This window comes from Drosophila yakuba, chromosome 3R (assembly GCF_016746365.2).
Source record: "Drosophila yakuba strain Tai18E2 chromosome 3R, Prin_Dyak_Tai18E2_2.1, whole genome shotgun sequence".
In the NCBI taxonomy this organism is placed as follows: Eukaryota; Metazoa; Arthropoda; class Insecta; order Diptera; family Drosophilidae; genus Drosophila; species Drosophila yakuba.
The window spans coordinates 21137193-21160670 of NC_052530.2; the positions used below are offsets into that span (position 1 = coordinate 21137193).

Sequence of the window (23478 nt, forward strand, 5' to 3'; positions counted from 1 at the left end):
CAATAAATGCTGAAAGGGTAATAAAACACTAGCTCTGGAACACATAGACATTACATATTGTACATATGAATAGAATGAACACTTTGTGCTTGAACTTAAATGGAATTGAAGTTCTGTAGACTATTTCAAATTATTTTAATGCAAATGTATTCCTTTAAACTATGAGCTTTATTATATAAATATTTGGTTGCTTTGATGGCTATGCTTATAATTTTATAATTTTGCAATCAGCATACTTCAATGAATTTAAACTCCATATCATTTTATTACTTACATTTTCTATGCCTTTTTAGATATTTCTAGTATGTAAACGTTATTGATTTGCCACATTATTTTTCTCCGTGTGCCATAAAAACAAAAGGACCTCGTGTGCCCTCACAACTTTAACTTATTTCGCCAGCGCATTATGTAATTTTCGCCTTTATTTATGTGTGGACATTGTGTGCTGAATATGTTGCTCTTTTGGCAGCATTAACTAAGTGTTTCGCCAGTTTTCTCAAGTTGTACGCCGTTGTTTCGTCGCACACTCCTTTGGTTGCAAGGACGCAGATAAATTGCTTACATGCCTTTAGCTGCAACTTGGCTGTCGTTTCCATTTGTGATATGGAAAGGGACTAAATGCGGATGCAGCTCTTTGCGATGGCGGTGCAATTGAATGTGTTGTCCCTAGCTGGCATCTTGTAAATGCCTCTGGGTGGCAAAAACTTTGCTGATTTCTGTTCGTTTGACAGTCCCTCCTGGCATCCTGGCATCCTGCCATCCTTGCATCCTGCTATCCCACCATCATCATCAATATGGCAGGAGGGAAGTTGTTGTTGGATTGTGTGGCAGATATTCGGGCGCCTTGGCCAAATGTCAAAGTCAGAAATAAATCAAATAAAAAGTTTTCCTTTTTTTGTTAGCATACACAGATCTCGTACTCTTTTTGCTTTTTATTGCATGCACATACACATGTACTACGTGTGTGTATAGTTCAAGTGGTAAGTGGGTGGTGGGGTGGTTGGTTGGGTGGTTGGCTGGGTGTTTGGGTGGTGGAGCTGTTCCATTGGACTGACAATTGCCGGCGGAGGAGGAGGACCTGGACAGACGCATCTGTTGTAGGCGTCAAGTTGGGAATCGAGTTCGAGTGCCAGGAATTCAATCACACACATCAGGCTGCAAAACTGCCAAGGGTTTCATCGTTTCATCGTTTCATCATGGAAAATTCGTGCTGGCGGGTAACTCACAGCTGTCGCAGGCAGCCGAGTGATAGGAGAATGGATTTTATAGGGGGCTTTATAGGTGAGGTGTGGAAAGTAATTTCCACACAACAATCAAATGTAATTCACAAGCGAGCGGCGCAAAAAAAAAAGGCGCACAGCTGACAGCTGACAATGACACTCTTTCAACGCACACGGGTTGCAAGTAATAAACAAATTAAATTCTTGACACAACGGCGTGCCGCAGGAAACGCGTTTAATCAAATGTTAAGTGGGCGGAGATAATTTTAAATTCCCTGTTTTTCTTAAAACAATGTATAATTTATATGAACAGAGGATGTAGCTGCTCTTTTTAATGCAGTATTTTAAATAATGTAATATAAAAGTATTTGCACTCTTACAAAATCTTTGAAAAGCAGCATCAATCGTTATGGAAACTATGCAATAGGTGTTAAACATTTTTGCGCAGTGTATAAAGCACATATGGGCGCAAGGGGAGCGATGGCGCATGCAAATGAAACGGAAATGGCATGGAGCTGTGCAATGAGGACGGGAAGTAATTGCATTTGCTTGCTGACACTCCCGACTCGTCGCACTTAATAAATAATAGCATTAACTTATTATTGTCACTTTCTTTGCCTCTTCCGCACCCTTTCTTCATACATTCACCACCTTCTCTTTCGCTCTCTCTTTCTCTTTCATTTCAGAGCCCAGCAAAGTGCCGCCGCAGCGGCGGGTGGTGCGGGTGGCGCCGGTGGTGCGGGTGGTGGCGGTGGCTGTGGGTCACAATCGCGACCAGGCAGCCGGAAGTTGCCGCCGCCATTGTTACGGTCGCGCACACTGCCCGCCATTATTGTGCCAGGACTTCCGGTCGTCTCGCTGCACACGGATAAGCAAACATTTCAGTTGGGTGCGTACTCTACGTTTTTTTTTTTATTCGCAATGGCTTAATTTATATATAAAAAAACTGTCGTGGGACAATAAAGCTTATTCTTTGCACTTTATTCATTTGCTGGCACACTGCAATTAATCATAAATGCCATATGATAGGTTAATGTTGCATAAGTAATGACAATCATGAGGTTTCTCAATACAATGAATAAAATATCACTAGTAAGTTGATTAAAGCTGAATAGAGAGACCAACAACTGTGTTTTATTTCCTTAAATACTTCACTTAATTTCAATTCAATTCAGATAGAAATTCGAATCAGGTCAAGGGCTTTCAATAATTTCCTCACACATATTTGTCAGCTGATTGAAGAGAGAGCTGCTTTTAAAGGCATGTAGGTATACTACAGTCTGCCAGCTCTTGAAACCTTTCACTTTCTGGTCATTGAATGCATGAATACATTTTCATGGCAACATGACCATGGTCAGATTCGATTAACTAATTGAGCAAAGAGTGAAGCCAATTTAAATACAATTTCAGCGCAGTAAAGTGTGCTACAAAAAATGCATGAATACAAGCGAAATAACCAGCTGTTCAGAGAGAGAGAGAAACTTTAACAAATATATTTAATAAAGCCTGACTTACAAAGCCCTTTTTACACAAGAAATACGTTAACTTAATAGTCAGAAAATCATAGAATTTAATTAAGGTTCCTCCAAGAAATTGTATTTCCCGGAAAACCTTAAAGCCAATTCATGTGCTGCAAATAAGGAAGGATAATAATGAAAACGTTTTGAACAATTTTCTGTGGCATTGGTAGTACAACAAATGTTTGTGGACTTGGCATGTTGGACCAACAGAATAAGTAATTAAGAGCATTTGACAGGTTTTCAGCACACATAGATATTTGTGCTCATAGCATATGATAGCGCCAATGCATATAGACATGTAAAAGCCATATATTTACCCAGATTTATTTTTATCCGATTTTCGCATTCAGACGAGCGTTTGCTGGGCAGCAAAAGCCGCAGTGGCAGTGCCAGTGGCCATCGTTGGTCGCTGCTCACACGTGCCACCAACAACAGCAACATGTGCAGCAGCAGCAACAACAATCCAGCCAGCAGCAACAACAACAACAATTCACATTTGGCCAACAACAACAACACGCTGATGGTGAAATCATTGAATTTGCCCAAAGACGATAGCAATTTGGTCTATCGCCGAAAGTCCTCGGGCAGCACGCCGCACCAACATCAGAATTCGCACCATCATCACCAGCAGCAGCAGCAGCAGTTGCATCAGCATCAGCATCAGCAGCAGCATCAGCAGCAACTGCAGCAACAGCAGATGCTGCAGCACCTGGGGGACAGCTCGCTGTTCCAGCTCTCCGATGATTTCGAGTGCCACGCGGATGGCTCCCTGCTCCTCAGGTGGGTAAAGTGATGGAGCACCTGCATTAGCCCTTAATTAGAAAATCCGAAGTGGGGATTTTACCCAAACGGAACGAACAAAGAACAGAAATTAGTGCGATAACAGCTGTCCAAGTCCGGCAAAAGTTGAAGTTCTGCACTGATTGTTTTAGAACTTAGTTACTCTACTTACTAGTTTAATCAGTGAAAGATATGTGTAATTAAGTTAGTCAAGGCAAACTTTCGCTAACAACTAACAGAAATATAGAAATACATAAGTTGCATAATTTTCTGCATATTTCATTATAAAGTTTACAAACTTCCCTTACAGGATTCCGGCTCCTCATGTGGTGGCCGCACGAGCCTATCGCCTGGCAGCTCGAAAGCGAGCAGCCGCCTCCTCGGAAGCCTCCACTCCAATGGCCAGGGAGCACACGCTTCACGAGATGCCGCTGGCGGAGTCAGCTAGCTCCGGATCTGGATCTGGATGTGGCTCTGGTTCTGCATCTGGCTCGAGCACGACCTTCACGCGTCTGGCCAAATTGCTGCATCAATCAAGCACGCTGGCAGGCAGGTCCAATCTGCAGCCACCGCCCATGGCTGACAATGCGGTCCAGAGTCTGGGCAGAGGATTGGGTCTGGGACTTGGCGAGGAGGCGCCACGTCGTCTGTCCTGGGAGAGGTGCGTATACGTAATTTACGGCATTCCTGTCAACTTTCACCTTGACTGCCCCGCTGCCTGACTGCTGGTGGCAATGTTGGTGGCGAGCTGGTGCAATTAGCTAATTTCATTTACGCCCTCAAGCTGGAAAGCTGATCTCGGTCGTGTGTCTCTGGCTGCGCCACCTAATGGCCGGCCACATGAGGCTGGCTGGTTAGCTGCATGGTTAGTTGGTTTACAGGGACGGAGGGCAGGTTGGATGGACGGCTGGATGGACAGATGGATGGATGGATGGATGGATGGATGGATGGATGAATGAATGGTTGGATGGACGGACTTGATGACAGGACAGCAGCCTGCTCTGCGTTCGAGTGTCGCATTTGTCTTTATTCGTTACGCCTCACGGGCGGGCTAATGGAGACACATGCAGTCGCAAGATTAACACGCCCGGAGCAACTTTATCCTCCGCTGCCTCATCCTTCCCTCCACAGGATGCTGGCTTAATTAACGTCACTCGCTCCACCCGATAAGTTGCACAAATCAAACCACAGCTGGCTGACTTGCAGGTGGCATTAGACGGACTTAATGGTGCTTTCCACACTAAAGTTTGAATGGGATTTAATTAGGAAATAATTCGAACAATCCCATTAAGTTGAAATCTAGGGGAGATAGGATGCTTAATGCTACAACTTTATAATCTCACTTAAATATGTGATACATGAATAATATTGAACAGGAAACTACTTGAATATTGGCAGTAGATATCAGTGTTTTTAAGCAACACGGCAAAATTAGTACTAATACACATGAATGCTTTTATTATACCCGTTACTCGTAGAGTGAAAGGGTATACTAGATTCGTTGAAAAGTATGTAACAGGCCCCGGTGTCCGGGCCCATTATAAATTTACAGCGCAACTATACAAGTGCAACAATTAAATAAATATCAGTATTTGGATCAGAACATTAAAAATATAGCTCCAAATATGAAATGTTATACCTCGTTGATTTCGTTATTAAATTTCCAATCAAACTGTGTTTTCAGAAAAAAACTAAATTTTTTTCACATTTTTTGCAAATTTTTTATGATGATTTTTGAATTTATGCCGAAAATCGTTTTTCTGTTTTTTGGAATGTTTGCAATGTAATACCTCGTTGAGTTTGTAATTAAGTTTCCTATCAAACTGTGTTTTCAAAAAAAAAATACATTTTTTTCACATTTCTTGCAATTTTTAATGATGATTTTTGAATTTAAGCCATAAATCGTTTTTCTGGTTTTTGCGACTATAAATATCAGTATTTTGATCAGAACATTCGAAATATTGGTCCGAATACGGAATCTCATCCCTCGTCATAGTTCGTTATTAAATTTCCAACCGAACTGTGTTTTCAACAATAATTATATTTTTTGCAATTTTTTTTTGCAATTTTTGATGATGATTTTGGATTTTGCCCGAAAATGGATTTTCTGTGTTTTTGCGATTATAAATACATATACTAAATTAAAGCACTTGCTGTTTGGCGGCCCATTTTAGTGGCTATGCACAGTGCAATATAGATTTCGCTATTATTTATAAAATATATGCGTTATTGCGTACTAGCCACGAACAATAAGCAGACCAAAGCGAATCACACTTGTTAAATTGTGGTTTAATTTGTGTTTTGTTAAGCCACATTGAATAATTGAGACGCGGGGAATACATTCTAAATGGGTTTTCCCAATCGAGGCACACATGTTGTTTCGAAATTCACAAGCATCAACGGATTTGTGGGCGCATCAAAACTAGTCCTGATTAATTATGCAAGCACATTTATCGACGTGCAGCCAAAGGATATACTCGCATACACACACCCCCAATCCACATACCACATACCACATGTCCCCGCACGGAATTAAGCAATTTACGAGCGGAAAGGACTACGAGTATGCCTTGAACTCTGCACATTGCAGCATTGAACAATGGACCACTTGGCGTTGGCCATGGCCAAGAGTGCAAAATCATTTTGGCAAACAAGCCGCAGGAGGTACAAAAGGACCTTTAACCCCCACCCCCCCCCCCCCCACCACTGCCCCACCACAACACTGATTGCAACGCTTTCTGTCTGCAACACGGCCACTCTGCCCATCACTCTGCCCGCGTCCCCCCCGTCGCCTTCACTTCACTTTCTCTGTCCGACAGCAGGACACAGGATATATGTACTCGAATATTGTGAGTCTAGTGGCGCTACAACGTCACTAGCCATGCCACTGTTTTATGCGTTTAAACTTTGATATTTTGCAAATGCAAAAACCCAAAACCGAAGCGAAAGGAGTCTGGTTCTTTTTTTGGGTTGCGATATGGCCATCGTTGTTGTTAGATGGCTAAATTTAGAGCCAAACGAGCTTGTTCGCAAGTAAAACAACGTAAATGGCAAGAGCAGCAGGCAGCAATGCGCATAATAATAACTGCAAAGCTCCAAGTTGGCCAAGTTAAAGTGGGGTAGTGGGTGCAGGATTCGAGCTGGGAGTGGGAACTCCCAAGTTAGGGTCTTAGTTGAGGTTTTTTTTCCAGTCCGCACTGGCTTAATTGTGAATGCATTATTCATGAGCCAACAGCCAAAGACAAAGATGGAGGCGGTCCACCAAACCTTCAGTGTTTTAAGAAAGCGAACGAGCAGAAAGGCGGTAGTCGACTAAAGGATATCGGGTATATAACAGCTCTTTAATTCGTGGCTGATTTATTGACCAGTTTAATTTACGATTGGTTTTATTGTAGCTCGGCTGTCAAAAACAATCCTTTCATTTATAAATAAATTTCCAATTTTTTCTGCTTTACACACAAAAAGGCAAAAGTTGTCATTTACACAAAAGACCCTTCCGCCAATAAATATGCATAATTGAAAAACAAACAGAAGCTGCCAGTAATTAGATTAATAAAGCTGCCAGAGGCAAACAAACGCCATTTATTTTTAATTATATAAAGCTGATAGACCGTGGTTAATATATAAACGATAAAACACAACTGCTCATACTTAGACATAGTCTGTTATGCCCCCGCATTTTGCCAATCCAGAGGTATGCCAAGATGGAAAGGACGCGAAGCGGAGCCAATAAAATGGTGTCCTGCCACCGTGCAGCCAGTCCAATGTTGGGGATAAAGTTTTGTGCGTCGCGACGCCACTGCTCCTGTGGCAAGAAGGACTGGCTGCCACTAAACTAGCTGGGACAACAAGATGCCACTGGAAGTTCGAGTAAACGAACCATAACTGAAATTGCGCATACGTCATGTGCGCCATGCACCCACCCACCTACCCACACAAACACACTGAAAATACACACATAGCGATGCGAAAACAAACACAATGACAAAACTCATTAGCCGGGTTGCGTGGGCGGTCGCGGTAGGTTATGTAGTGTAAAATTTTATAAATTGCATGCGGCTTCACGGAACCGAAAAAAAGTAAAAATAATACAAAAATGTTGAGCTAAAAGCCCCGACGAAGTCGCCGACTTGCTGATGTCAACATCAATTTGTGCCGCAACGGCCGCCATTCTGTTTCTGATTTATTTTCAGTTTCACTTTGTGTCCTTAGAGCGTGGAATCTCGCTGCGTGCGTGTGTGTGTGTGTATTTGTGTGTGTGATTCGCATAAAAGGTCGGAAAATGCGAGTGGAAAACCCCCACCCACTGATGTGATGAACGACAGACAACAGCCAAAAATTTGCCAGATGTGACCCTGAATGAGTCGCCGGCTGGTTGAAGTTGGCCAACAGTCATTAGGCCTAATGTGCGGCTCATTTGAACTGGACCCAAAAACCCAAAAGGGATATCGATCCAGAGTTAACTAACTTCCATATCCCAATGCACTTTTCACTCACATCCAATTACTCTGCAGACGACACTAAGCCATGTCGCAGTCAATTGTTTTGGGGCTGCCAACCCACATCTGAGTCAACTGCCAGGCAGTTCGCATTAGGAGCATTTTCCACACTAGCTTGACACTTTCTCCCTCCTTTCTACCCCTTGAAAGCATACAGGCGTTTGCCAAGGACATGCTACGAAATTTGCAGAGCATTTCGACCCCACTTTCGCCCCGAGAAAGCCTGAAATATTTAAGCATTCAAGGATTGGGTGCGTAAATGTGTCACCTGTGCTTAGCACATTTCCTGAGAATCGCATCTGATTCAGGCAGTTGGTTGAAAAATGTAAATGAGAAACTCAAAGGACACAAAAGAGGGTCGATCACATGGTTCGATTTCAAGAGACCAATTTCAACTTAAAGCTACACAATTTATAGACATTTATCAGGAAAAAATCATTCAGCTAGAATAAAGTATATATATATAATAATTGTATATTTTTATTGAGTTCAGTTCATACCATATATCATGCAGTTCCCCTACTCAACTCAAGAGTATTAATATACGACCTTGTCAAGTCGTATGCTCGCTAGCATTGTTGATTTTCCAATATGGTATCCCTGGGAAAGGAAAACACTGGCCCACTTTGTTTGGCCCGGCACTTGACTTATTGCCACCAGTTGGCAGTTGGCTAAAGTGCTTGTATGCATAAGTTAATAACAATCATTACTATCGACAGCTCCTGACTGCCTCATCCAGCAGCTACACTTTGAGGTTTGTTGGCAAACACGCTACCATCTTATGGTGGCCCAGGACACGGAGAACCAAGAGCTGAGAACTCTGGGCATATGGTCGCCTGTCATTCCTCATCTGCATCCCAATCCCGCCCACGATGAGGTTGACAACTGGCAAGGGCAACACGACACAGCGGCAAGTCAAGTAGAGCTAACTAGGGTCTACTTTGCCGCCTGTCGCCTGTCGTGAAATGTGTCTGTGGCTTGGGGGTTCTTTATAGTTCGTGCCACTCCCCCCAAACCCCCCGAACCAACCAGAACCCAATCCAACCTATGGATACCCCACTCAACCCCAGCCATCAGGCATCCACGACGATGACGAGTACAAGTTTTTGCACCACACTTTATTATGTGAGAAAACACGGAGAAAAATTCATATTCATCAAGCACACTTTGTATGTTGATCTGTCTTAAGTTACTCTTTATTTCTCGCAGTGTTACAAGGGAAGTACCAGCTTGATGGGGAAAGAGTTGACTTGGGGTTGGGGAAGCACTTCGTTTGTTGCTTAAAAGCGTCGTAATTTGATTGAATTTGCGTTGATTAAGCGTATTTAGCTGTTGGCAAATTATGAATGTGTTTAATTGCAAACTCACTTAATTGTTCCGAGAAAAAGACGAGCATCGCAAAGAGCGACTCTGGGTCTCTATTATGGTTTCGGATTAACAGAATTAGCGTGTGTACGAATGCATCCATCTACAAGGCGGAGTCCTCTATACCCCCTCCCCATCCCCATCCCCAACCCCATCCCTAACCCCCTTCCCATTTCCATCCCGCTATTTCGAATTTACGAGGGCGATGAGATTGCCGACAGCCTTTGCGGTTTTAATTGAAAACGTTGCGCATACGACATGTTGTACGGACACACAACCGAATCTCGCCTTAATATATGAGCTTTCATTGGAGGACAAACTGGTTACCAGTCGCTGCCATAGAGAAAGTTCATCTCAAGGCTGGTGCGTGCTTAATGTGGTCGAGTTTGCCAACTTGACTCTGATTATGCAAATGCTGTAAATGAGCAAAAGAGCTGGGGGTAAACTCAATTTGTGTGTGCGGCTTGCAAATGAATTCTGGGCGGTGTTTACACTGCACAATATGATGCAGCAAATGAAAAAAAACAAAGTTCGCAGCCAAAGTTCAAATTCACGGTGCAGTCAATTTATGAACTGCCAGCTCAGCTTAGTCCAGCCCATCCCATACCATTCCATCACTTATTCCCAGGCAGATGGCAAATTAATCCATTACTAGGCCGCCAAGTGGCCCGTAAATTGCAGTTTACTCTGACCCATCAGCCACATCACTCACCTCCATTCGCAGGCCATAAACTTGGCCAGTCATGGGCAAAAGCGTGCCAGCCGAACGCAAGAAAAAAAACGAAGAAAAGTGCGGGAAAAGCGCAGAAAAGTGTTTGACTTGAATGAAGAAATACGCTCTGCCGGCTATGAACATGCGTCAACTTTGTCAGCTTTATCCGCGGCATCGCATTAGCACCAGATGTCCGCTGTAGTGGCTGCACTTGCAGAAAAATCGTACCAATTGTTCATGGAAAATATACAAAATCGTATCCCTCAAATTTCTATCCACATCTGCAAACATACAGTTTTCCTATGTCTACTGCTTTGAATTGAAAATGATGTTTTTAAATTGCAAAATTTTTCTCTGTGCACCTGCGCAGCAGTGGCGACACTTGTACCGCTGCCCCGTTGAGCGGCTTTCTCCTCTTGGCGTGGCCATAAAGAACGGTCGCATTATGGCAACTAGGCCGGTTGGCCAGTGACCGCAGCGGCACTTAATGGTCGGCGGGCAGCTCATTAAAATGTCAGACAGCGTGAAGTAATTACGATACTCGGCAAGTTTGCACTTGTTAGAGGGATACCAGCGCCCTCCTCCTAAGGGAATCCCCGCCAGAATCCATTGAGTTGCTCCTCGTGTTTCATGGCTGTGGTTTATGTGTTTTCCCATTTTATATCAGTTTTATTTATTTTTCCTTGCAGGCGCAAGGACAGCAGCGCCTTGCAGCGCTCGGCCAGCATCGATTCCTTTGCCGAGATTGTGTTTAGTGAGTCGCCACGCCCCTCGCTGGCAGTGACGGGACCTGGTGCCTCGGCCTCCGCATCCGGTGGCCCCTCGCCATTCAGCAAACGTCCTTCGGCCAGCAGCCTGTACTCCACCTCAACGTCCAGCTCCTTCGCCTCGCAGGTGCAGGCCCAGCTGAATGTCAATTACGGTGACTCGACACTGGGATCCGGATCAGCAACGGGTGTACCCGGCTCGGTTCACCATGGGGCATCTGGTGGCGGCAACGGGGGCAGCAGCACCAGCAGCAGTCGACGCGAGAGCATGCTCAGCCCCTCATCCACTCGTCGCTCCAAGCTGACCAGAATCATAAACGGTGAGTGCGGAAAATCGGATGCGGAATCCAAAAATTTCTACTTTGTTGCCAGGCGATGCGTGCCGTATCAATGGATAGTGCTATCTAGCCAATCTACTGTCTTCTTTTGCTTTAAGTACTCTAAAACTTAACATTTTCCTTACAGCTTGTGCTTTGCAGAATTTTATTTGTAACGTAGTTGCAACATTTTTTACGATAGCTATAAATTGAAATTCAGGTGGGATTATGTGTGGTTCCAATGACCGCTTATTTCAATACATATTTGCTTGAGTATATAATTATGGGATGATCTCAAAAAATCGTTCAATACTAAACTAATACATTTCCGTTAGTACATTCATAATCTTTAACTGAATCGAGGTACTTTATTCTCCCAAAACTAGCTAGATAGAACTAAAAATATCCCAACACTGTTGCGTTGGAAAGCTCACTTCCTGGCCAAAAGGGGAAGTGGAAGTGGACGGAAAGAGCTCGTCGTTCTAGTCATCGGTGGCTTATTTATTTCGCTGCAGCCGGCTGATTGAAATTCAAATGCGCACTTGAGTTTTCCGGATGGAAAGCCGGGCAGGCGCGGAATTAAATCGATTGCCACTTGGGCCAAGTGCCCGAAGCTGAAAGTCTAAAAGATTGAAAATCGCAGAGCGGCGCGCATAAATCAGACATTCGATTTAATGCAGCGAACTAGAGAATCTGCACAAACTTTGTTTAAAGGTGAAACATTAGCATAGACGCCGATGAAAACCAACTTTCAAGGCCTTAAAATACTCAACAAGCAAAAGGTGAAAACTTTTCAGGTAGTGCTTCGTGGTTCAATCCGTTGAAATGGTTACCAGGATAAAACCAAAAGTTGTTCAAAATGCTCCGAGCGGCTTCCCTAAAGCAAAACTTCGTAGCCAAACTTTTTGTGGAAGTGCACTTCAAAGCACAGCCTATCGGAGTAGAAGAAATGAAAAGCCGGAACAAGGCTACGATTAATACAAATCAGTAAACCCAACGGATTATGGTTACATATTGAGAAATAGGCACACACCAGTAGGCTTCAAATAAGATATGATGTCACTGCAATTATCCAGTTCATTTTAGTAAAGTAATGGGGCAAAGCTGTAAAGCAAATTATATATTATTAAGTATTTTTCAGATACCATTTCTCGTTTCATAATTGATCAATTTATAGTAATTTTTACTGTGTAACTGCATTTATCGGCTTCTTCGAGGAATTGCCTGTGATAAAAGATTTAATAAAGCCGAGCTTCCTTTCAAAACCCCCAATGGAATATGCTTTTGCTGCGATAGCAAGAAATAGACTTTCTGAGCGCATGCCTCTTCTCTCCCATTCACAATTCCGCTTTATCGCTGCCCCCAGCAGAGAAGCTTACAAGCTGCAGCGCCACAAAAGAGTAACCTCCAGTGCTGACCACTTCGCTGGAAAACATACAAAATAGCTATATCTATACACGTTTCTAGCTAGTTTTATGAATATCATACCACTAAAATGGCGTCTTCTTGGAGACCAGCGATTAACTGTGAAGCGCTGACCATTAACGGCCAACGCTAACGCCAACGCAAACGCCGACTGCGACGCCGGCAGACAACAACTATTATTCCCCACGATCACGATCGCAGGCGCAACAACTGAAAGGCAACTTGCTTTTCTCATTTCTCAGTCAGCGATCGTCTTTTGAGCGGAGAGCGCACTGCTTGTCGGCGTCGCGAATAAGAATTTCCCCCACGATCGTTACTGTTTTGAAAAAATCGAGCGCTCCAATTGGTGAATCCCTTGATTATAATCCAAATCCAATAGATGGATGTTCTGTTTTTTGTTTGAAAGTGCTGAATAAGATCCCGGATTTCTGGTGAATTTAAAAAATTGCGCAAATGAAAAAACGCGTCTCTTTGCGTTTTGTTTCTGCTTCGATTGCTGCGCCTGCGTGTGTGTAAGTGTACGTGCATATACGCGCTACCTGTTTGCTGTGTCGCTGTGTGAGTGTTGCGAGAGAGGGAGAGATCAGTTTGTTGGTGTTACCTGTTAAAAAAGAGAGAGCCAACGAAAAGTGTGTGTGTGCTGCTAAAGAAGTGTCAAAAAACTAAAGGCGTCGCTTTCGTTAAAAAAAGAAACCTTAAAGTCAAAACAGTATTTAAAAAAATACACACAAAAACAGCCGCGGGGCAAAGAGAAATTCGTAGTGTGTGTTTATTAGCAATGTTAATTAAATATTACGTGCCAGTAAAAACTGCAATTTGCTGGGAGACAGTTGTGCTCTAACGGTAATTGGATTGCATGTCCAACTTTGTGGGAGCCGCCACAACAACAATTGCTCAGGCAAAAATAAAGAGAGGGGGCAGCGAAAGTGAACTTTTGCTTTTGCGGCAGAGAGGGACGGCAAGAGAAAAGGGAACGGGAGCAGGCGAGAGCAATTTACTCACGTGTCTATCAAAATGTCTCCCTTCTGATGCGTCTTCTTCTTCACTGCACGCCGCCCCCTTCTTGATGCAACATAATTATTTACACTCGAAAAATTTCAAATTATTATCAATTTGGTGCATTAACACAATGAAAATTAGCAATTATATAAAATCATGAATGCATAACTCACAAATTAAATTTAATATAATCTGTGAAATACACAGCATAATTAAATTAAATGTATGCTGTCAGTAAAAATTTTTTGTAGTTCTAAAGTTGTAATCAAACTAAACCCGAAAGGTTTTCTCTCTGTGTAAGCTCCTCTCTCGCTCGCACACACACAGCCACAAGGAACTGCAACTGTAAAAAGCTTTTTGCAAGCCGACTGATCTTTGTTGTTGTCTCATTTGTTGTGTTGTTTTCACAGTCGACGTTTTCATTAAAGTGGTTTGTGCAGCAATTTTAAATACGCTCCCCGCACAATGAACAGGTAAGCAACGCACACATACTTCACCTTTAGCACACACACACACACACCCAAACCAGAGACACACACTCTTACACAAAGGCAGCCTCTTTGTTGTTGTTTTTTGAGTGATGGTTGAGGGGGTCGAAGGGGAGGGTTGAAAAATATGCAACGACATGAAAAACTTCAACTATTGCAACATTTTTGCGTCGTCTTGGCTTTTGTTAACCAAGGTTTATTCACACCGCAGGAAAGTCAAAGTTGTCGGCGTCTGAAAAGGAAAATGTTTCATCCGTTAGTTGGAAAAAACCCGGCATTATAAAAAAAAATCTCGCCAGCTAAGTTTTTCATTTCTAACTGCGTTTTCCCAACGTGCATGTTGTGCCTTGCGGTTTGTTTACTGCACTTTCTGCCGCTGACAGCTGCAAATTTGGCTCAGCACGCAATTTTCCTAGGCCACCAAGTTCCATTTTCCCATTTTCCACCCACTTTGCTAGCAATTCAAGCCGAAGTTCACGCTGACCATTAATATTTCAACGGTTGTTTTTAGCCATTGTTTCTATCTTGGTTCGTTTAGCAAAACAAAACCGTAAACCCTCCAATGATTCCGCACATAAAGTTCAAAAGACGAATATATGAGTTTACCTTTCAACCACAAAGTAGTACAAAAACAATAATAATATAACAACAACAATAAAACAAGAATAACAGTTAGTTGCTCTTAAGCATGAACAAGAACTGTGCACTGAAAAAATGTACCATTATAGAGAAAATAATCTTTTGAAGGGATTTTGGTCTAATATTCCACATTAGCGACTTTTCGCTAAATACATTTTTTATATAAAAGAAGGGATGCAATTTCTCTCAGTGCAGAGAAGTACCGTGATCCATAGTCACCTGTAAAGTGGATGTTGGTGGGGTTGGGCAGGAGTAGCGACCCCAAGCACTTAAGAACACCCCGCAGGCCAAAGTTTATGTTTGCGCTTGCCTTCGCTATTCTATTTTATTTGGAGTTGTGCACTTATTAAAAAGTTTTAAATGTTTGATTAAAAAGAATTCATCGTAAAATTTGTTGTGGCACATTGCTGGCAACTTTTACCAATGCCTTAAGTTTGTTTACTTTTGTATAACCCTCCACCGCTTCCGCCGCCCATCTTATAGTTATCGCATTTGCTGGTTTTGGCAGCTCAAAAACTTGCGCAGCTCATGGCTGAAAAACAAACATTGGAAGGCAACGAAACAACAAGCGGGCAAAGATATCAGTTGTCGTCAATGTGTATTGTACAATAAGTATGTCTGCAGATAAGGTGGAGAACCCCCAATCCCATAGGTGTGTTCCCCATGATTAAGGTAGAATGTGTGATTTGAAGCGCTCTTTAGCGAAATGGGGAAATAGCGTGACTTGTGCGGTAACGAAATTTGAATAAGAACCGCTTTTATATGTGGCTCTAGAGTTCGAAAACAAAGGGGGAGCTCTGTCGTATGACAATTCTCAGTCTTTTCCAAAAACGTCCATTCAATGCCTTCGTTAGCCTCGGTTCCAGAACGCCAGCACCCACGCCTGAGTCATTAAGTTCCCAGAAATGCTAATTTTTTAAAGCCCCGCCTGTAATAGGAGCATCTCTTTAAAGGCCTTCGCTTCGATTTTCAAATGTCGAACAACGCGACCAACGAGTCGTGCAAACTGTAACACCATAATGGTCTTCAGTTGGCCCCCCAACTGCCTTAACTCTCTTAGTTTCTAACCCGCCTGACCCTAGGTTATCCACCGGTTAGTAAAGCTATGTCTATGGGTATTTCCATTTGGTTTCTATGTGTGTTCTCATGGCAATCGCTTTACAAAGCAGATAAGCAAAACGAAATCAATCAAAAGACTTTTATATCAAACAATATAAATGGAATGCTTGCCGTTGTCGTTGTCGTTATAGCTGTGATTCCCTACATATCTTCGACGGCTGAATTGAAGTTGCGTTTGTCACGTTTGTCAAAGAACGCAATGAGCACGTAAAACCCACACGGCGACCCCCAATACCAGCTCCAATCCCAATCCCAATCCGATTCCGATTCCGAATCCCCCAAACACGGCAACCGGGCGGATATACACAGTTTGTAGATACAAATACAGATACAGATACAGATACACATAGGAGAATGCAAATGAATGGCTATGGGCTACGGGCGGCACATATGTCAAATGCTCTGTGGCAGCCGCAGAGAAAACTTGTGCGACTTTTGAACTTAATGCCCGCAAAGGTCACACGAACAGGCAGTGGGACACACACTTGTATTGGTAGTGAGTGACCCAAATGTGCCGATTGAGCTTTCTTACAGGCTAAACTTGGTCTCTCGAGAAATTTGTAACAAGGCCAAAAATTTTTGCGAATCGTGAAAGAAACGCAATACCCATTTTTACGAGGAAGTTTCATTTAGAAAATGTAATAACGTGAACAAAGTGGCTCTTTATTAGCTCGCAAAAATCGGGAGAAATGCCAATTTCTTAAAAGGAGAGACACGAATACTTTTTTGGAAGGAATTGTGCCACGTTCTCGAGCATAGCTCCAAATGAAATTTTCAAAGCACGAGTGGCTTTTTAGAAAAAACATGCTGAAATAAATACGATGCAAAACCACAATTGACTTAAGGGCTTGAAAAATTAGTAAGTTCAAAGTTCTCTGTTGATTCTGAAACTTTTGCTGTGTGCGTATTTAGACCATGTTAATAGTGCACTCCCTTTCCCCCGAACTCCAGTCCCATATCCCGCATAAACTTTTCAATTTGCAGGCCAAAAGTCTAAAAACCCAAAAAAGTAAAAATCTACGCAAAAAAACGAGATCCCTTTATGCACGACAGATTTGCGCCTTGACCCGCACAAAGCAAAAAAAAAAGAAGAAAAATCTCAAAAAAAAAAAAATTTAGTCAACGGCAAAAACTTTGTGCAAATCGCGCTGGATTTACATAATTTTAAATGCTGGCTTATTGGTTTGTGTTTGTTTCCACAGCGGATCGGGCGGAAGATGGTCGGGGCAAAAATGGGCCAGGAAGTTGGGCGGCGAGTCCGAGTGACCCGGTCAAAACGTTTATTGCCATTTTGGCTGGGACTTTTTTGACCGAGAGAGTGCTTTTTTTTTCTTTCATTTGGTAACTGTGATAGCGACGAGGGTCCAATTTGCATATCTGATTAATATGAATACATTAGTTTCGTGATTTGGCACAGTAAACCAATAGAATTAAATGCGTTTGCTGATTGCAGAGACAAAGGTCAAGTTGAAAGCTCCACAATTTATCCGGCAGAAATGCCTTTGAGAGAGGGGGTATGGTTACTTAAATTCAATTAGCGTTTCCGCTGAACTCCTCATAATGCGATTTGCACTCGAAATCAGAGTCATATAAAATATGCTTTTTGTTTGCGCCTTGCTGCTGCCTTCTGCCTTCACTGGCCTTTCCTCATTTCCAACTCGAGACTCCAGAACGAGGCACATTCAGCGTTGTTCTCAAAGCTGCTTTTATTGAGGAAGCGGCAAATTTATTTAAATTAAGTCGAAAATGCTGGGCTGCTCACTCGCTTGGCTGCTTGGCTGCTTGGCAACTTGTCTGCCCCTCGTAAGTTTGCTAAATGTGTGGTAGATTTGACAATTATGACAGCACAGAATGTAAGATAAATTCTGCATAATTTACGGGGTTTTGCAGAAAGGAGAGACGACGACTCCCATTATCGGGACTCCCTTGTCGTCTCCATTAAGTGGATTATGTTGTTTTGTCTACCCGAGAGGATTTGGGTGGCCAGAGGATTCGATGACCTCCATCCCGTCCTCTCACATCATTGGATCCCATTCCCAACGAAGCTGTCGTCGAGAACGTTGGCCGTGATTTATGTTGGGCAATTTTGTGCGGCGTAGCTTCATAAATTTTATTATCCTGCAATTGCAAAACCGAGTGCCCAGGGCATCAAGTCACGGCTTTCAGTTCCATCTCCAGCATTTTTTCGTTAGTGTCACTCTCGCTTTTTTCAAGTTTATGGGTCAGCAAATTTTATTTATTGCACACCCCCAATTGACAGTTTAGTTTGATTTGAGGGGGCAGGGGCAAAGTTAACTCCCTGATGTTATCACTTAAATAGCCCTAGGCAAATTCGCTTTTATTTAAAAAACCATTTTCTATGAGTTACTTATGATTCATAATTGGGATTTTGCTTTAAATTTAACCTTATACATTTCTTGAAACTGCAAATTACTTAATTAGGGTAGCAAAAGTTTTCTCACGGTGGATAATAACATACTATATTTTGAAATATAATACACGTTCATCAAATTTTAGTGTGTGCTTAAAGCAAAGAAAATAATCAGCGAACGGCTGTATCATAAAACGGCAACCCACTTATTATATTGCATTTAAAGATACACATTAATTTAGTTAAGAATAAGATTGTTGCTAACAAATGCCAAAGGTGTTACTATTCAATCGGGTGGTGAATCAATGTAGAAATGTTTACCAAACCAGAGCTTCAATCCCAATCTAAGTCAGAGGCTGGCCTGAGTCACCACAAAAACGCCCTTCGTCACTGACCTCGCCCAACGTTTAAATATTAATAGATGATATCCGAGTCACAATAGCTCTCAGCATTTTCGAGGAACTAAGGGGCTGTTGACAGGTGGACCAAAACGAGCGTGCGACACTCATCCACATGGGGACATTGTTGTCTAAAATTAGCAAACAAATGGGATTCAAACCGAAACACACACGTATGTATGAATGTACAAGATAGAAGCAATTTGAAAAATGAAACCAGTTTCGCTGCGATTGGGGGCACATACTCGAAGTCTCGTATGGGTCTTTCGATTTCGGTGTTCCAATTAGTTTTCCATTTTGTGAGGCTAATCAGGGACTGACTTTCGACGACTCCTAGACGCGACGTAAATTTCATTTATTCCATTTGTCTTCATTGCTCGGGGCGACGACAACACCTACATGTACCCTTAGGTGTAGACAGACATCGATAAATCAGGGCCAGGACTCGACGACAGCGATGCATTTGTCCTCCAAGGACCACAGCTGATTTGTTCTTGCTTCGCGACGCTCGAAATACCCGATAATTGATTTTACGACAACCGCTCACCCTCGCGGATGGAGAACAAAGGCATCCTAAGGATTTTCAGGAACCGCGACAGCTTAGGCGAGTTGTAAGGCAGGTATAGGTATAGGTAGGAGGTATCTGTATGTAAATGCGGACCCAGTCTAAAATTAAACCAAAAGCGCGAAGCCCAGTAAACAGGGATCAAGTCGATTGATATTTCCTGAAAACAACATTTGGAGGGTAGGTAGCGCGTTGGGAACTCAGTGAGCGAGAGAGAGAGAGCATTGAGGTAGCAAAGCGACCCTCTTTATGGGAAGTACTTTGGAATACAGATGCGGGCAGTGTAATAGTAGTTGCTTTGGGTAAATTTTGCAAATCTATTATAGCACACTAAACACGAGTCAATTTAATTATGTGATCAATTATGCGTATCTAATCTGACCTAATCTTTTTTCAAAAAAAATAGTTGCTCTTATCAGTGGGTAATCACTGATGTTTAGGTCAGCCAAGTTTAATTGTAACAAATGGCACATGCATATCTTCGTTTTAGCATTGGTCTTAATGGTTACTGATTGCTTGATGTTTAGGTTTGCCAAGTTGAATTTTATCATACGAATTGCGTGCAGGAATTTTAGGACTTATATGTGGGAACTCACATTCGAGTGCTATTTAGCTGACCTCAACTGTAAAGTGAGAGATCGTGAGGGGTAAACAGGACCAGAGAGAGCCTGTGATCCAGAGAGCCTGCGGGCTGTAAAATTGCTTCTGAATCACGTCCACTTCTCTTGTCTGCTCTCAGTTTGAGTTTGAACCACGCGACGCGCACAACGGAAAATCCAATCGATCGAAAAGCGGAAAACCTCGCCATACGGAGGACATGTCGCCCAGTGAAAACTAAAACAAAAGAAAAGTCGTGTTAAAAAACCAAAACAAAAAGTAGAGTGCTGGCCAATGGAGCGTCGCAAGGCTCTCAGTTCGTATGCCAAGTTCAAGGATCAGCAGGAGGCGGCGGCGGCAGACATAATGACACCGCGGAAGGACAATGAGAGCGAGGACTCGCTGCCCGCCTTGCGGCGCTCTCATTCGGTCCGTTCCTCCCTGCGGCGGCTAAAAAACAAGCTGCACAGTCCCGCCCTGCCGATGCAGTCTCCCTTTAAGCTGCGCACCCAGCTGCACATGCGCAATCGCAGCTCGCGAGGATCGGCCACCTTGGACAAAAGCAAAGCGGCCAAGGCACTACGCATGCTGGGCGATCTGGATGCAGTGGCTGTTCTGACCACCAAAGTGAAGGGCAAGAACGAATTTGTGCCGCTGCAAAGAGCGATGAACTCCGATTCCTGTGACCACGATGAACTGGGCATCGAAAGGCTCATGTCCACCTTGCCAGTGGGTGCAAAACTGCCCCGAAAAGCTTGCAAGCTGCTCCAGATCCCCGAGAGCTACTGCCGGCAAACAGAACTCGCACCGAAAGCCACACTCGACTCGGATCTGGAGAAGACCTTGAGTGGCGAGGAATCCAGTGGCGTGCTGGCGGACATCACTCGAAATGCCCAGCAGGGCATCTATGGAACGACGCGCATGCGCACGGCCACGATTCGGAAGCCGATGCCCTATCTGAACAGCCGTAGGTGTCCTTTAAGTCCCTTTAATTAAAATCTTTCAAAGATCTTAGCAGTGTGATTGCATATTGTAACCAGTGCAAAGTGGTTTATGAAAACGAATATGAAATCGTTGTGATTGTGATTGTTGTGATTGAGAGGCTTTTGATTTAGTTAAAAATCGGCGTCATTTATCCATCCATTTAAACAAATTTCACATTTGAAAAACTAGTGTAGCTAAAATGTCTTCATGACGAAAGTGAATGTCATTCTACTTTAAAAACGATGCTGGTCGAGTGAATCAAATCTGCTTGGGAAACCAAACAACAGAAAGCGGATACAAAGGAATGCTTATTTTTTTATCGAAGCCGATTTGCTACCTGAATTCTTTGTAGGTGCCTCTTAAATCCTATAAAAAATGAAATGGTGACGAGGATGTTATTACCTGAGGAAACCTACATGAAACACAAATTGTTTTTCAACTATTCTTGAGAAGCTTTACTAAAGAATTTCGTATCCTCTTAAAAGTGTATGCATCGCTTTAAAATGCATTTCATATGAGCAAAATGCGTTTGTCGTGCATTTTCTTCTAGCCAATAAAACTCTCATTTGGGGATAGCTTCGGAAACGACTAAAACAGTGATTCAGTGGAAGTTTGTGTTTGTCTCAGTTATGTTTCGATGGCTTTGTTTGTGTTTTGCCAAACTTTTTTATTGCCCATCAATCAAGACTTTTATACCCTGCAAGTGGGTCAATGACCGATGCCAAATGGCCTGTGTCATATGAATGGAAAGGCAGCTGTGGGTCTATTTCAAGGGTAGGGTTTCCCAGGGCAGATATTCCCGTGCTTTATCATTACATCACACAGCGATTTTTCTTGGTAACTCGTTTGCATATGTCTTTGCCATGCATTCCATTTGTTTACAACCATCGGCGAAACCCGTAAAACTGGTGGGAGATTCGAGGTTCGAGACTAGGAGGATGAATATTCATTTCACGATTGTGCATGAATACGTAGATACACATGCATGTGTATATGAGTATATAAAGCAGGCTGCACACATGTGAAGACAGTACTAAACTGGCCTAATCCATGACCAAATCGGGTCGTTAATGTTGTGTGCTCTTGCAGATGCTACCACAGCGATAGCACTAAGCTCTCCAATATGCCGCAGAAGCTACCGATGAGCAGCTGTCTGCGTTCTCCGGCGGTCTTCGTCCGCCAGAAATCGTTTCACACGCTCAACGAGCTGACCAGGTTCTGTCAATTGAAAGTGTCCCCGCATCGGGCCACCGCCACCGCCAGATCCACAGCCACCTCCACATCATCGTCACCATCAACATCGCCAGCAGCGGCGCAACAGCAACGTCGCCACAGCCACTATGCCATCGATGGTAAGAGATCGGTAACTCTCTGGCTGCCCTTAACCCGTATATACACATATCTACATATAGTGGATGAAGATAGCCCCCATGAGGGGTAATTAAAAAACTGAGCCACATCATATCATCGTAAATGCTTGCTCACACAACAAACCATATATCTGCTGGAATTAAAGTCAATTGAATGAAAATTGCTGGGTGGCTGGTTGGGTTCACCGACTGCCCGTGGGTGGGTTAATGGTGGGTGGGTTTGTTAATTCGGGTCCAGGTGGGTTGGCTGCTTCACGGATACCACATACTTACACACTACAACACACACACACATGCTCTAAAACACACACATGGCTTGCATCCACAACGGTTTGTGCATAATTAATTTAATTGGCTTTGGTCATAGGCAACGGCATTCCCAATTGCATAGAAAATAATAGCGGCTATGAATAGGAGTGAACGGCATTAATGTTTAATATTTAATTAATCGCAAGCAGAAACGACAATTACTGTAATTAAATTACATTTCCACACACACACATACACACACGCAACGTGGTGCTCCTGGTCATTTGCCATTGTAAATATATGCACACACACACATCTGCGTTTTATTTCCATATATCCTTTATTTGATTTTCATTTTTGCATTTAATTTGATTTCCCTTCTTTATTTGTATTCAACACAAATCATGATACTCGCACAGACAACATATTGCCGCAAGATAAACGTGACGGTGACATCGATAGTGTCAGGCTGCGGGAGAAGGTGGTTAATCCCAGTGGCGGCATCAATAACAACCAGGACAACTATCCCACCTATTATCCGGCCCCATTGCTGTCCACCAGTCGCTGGTCGGAGCAGTTGACGCAGCATGCGGCAGTAGCCAAGATACGGACAGCCATCTCCTGCCACTCCCAGGATCTCAAGGAAATGGAATTCCTTCTGCCCCACTCACGTACCGATTCCCAATCGAATTCCCAATCACAACTGTGCATTTCGCGGCACTCTCAGCCCAAAAATGCAAAGCTACGGGATGATCACGATGAGACGGGCTCATCGGAATTGGATTCACCACCACTGGGTGATGAGAATGCCTCGGCGAATGGACAACTTTCGGTGCACAGGCAGCCGATACAGCTGCGCAGTAAAATACCGGGAAACACACCTCATCCGCGGACCAGCAAAATGTCCAAGAAACAGCTGAAGTTGGCCCAAGCCCAGCTGGACAAACTGACGCAGAACAATCTGCATCTGCATGGTATGACCCACAAATCCTATCCACATACATGGCACGCATCGCCACCGTTTCTAATCTTCTTAAGCTTATTGCTAAGTTTGGAAAGGGGTAACCGCAGTGTACTTACTTGGTTTATTTCTT

General features: G+C 43.2%; 1 protein-coding gene across 5 annotated transcripts in view; it reads left to right on the top strand.

Annotated features, from left to right (window-relative positions):
• The window catches only part of LOC6537784, a 45327-nt gene that overhangs the window by 15572 nt on the left and 6277 nt on the right, over positions 1-23478 (top strand). The window contains exons 3-6 of one of the 5 annotated variants that reach the window (XM_015193029.3): positions 1907-2109; positions 3091-3520; positions 3831-4181; positions 10786-11183. In XM_015193029.3, coding sequence (XP_015048515.1) covers positions 1907-2109; positions 3091-3520; positions 3831-4181; positions 10786-11183 — 1382 coding nt within the window. Of the gene's footprint in view, positions 1-1906; positions 2110-3090; positions 3521-3830; positions 4182-10785; positions 11184-12848; positions 13124-14014; positions 14078-19916; positions 20749-21854; positions 22118-22803; positions 23359-23478 lie in introns of those variants that run through there. The other 4 variants (XM_015193028.3, XM_015193032.3, XM_039376822.1 and 1 more) reach the window with 4 other exon arrangements.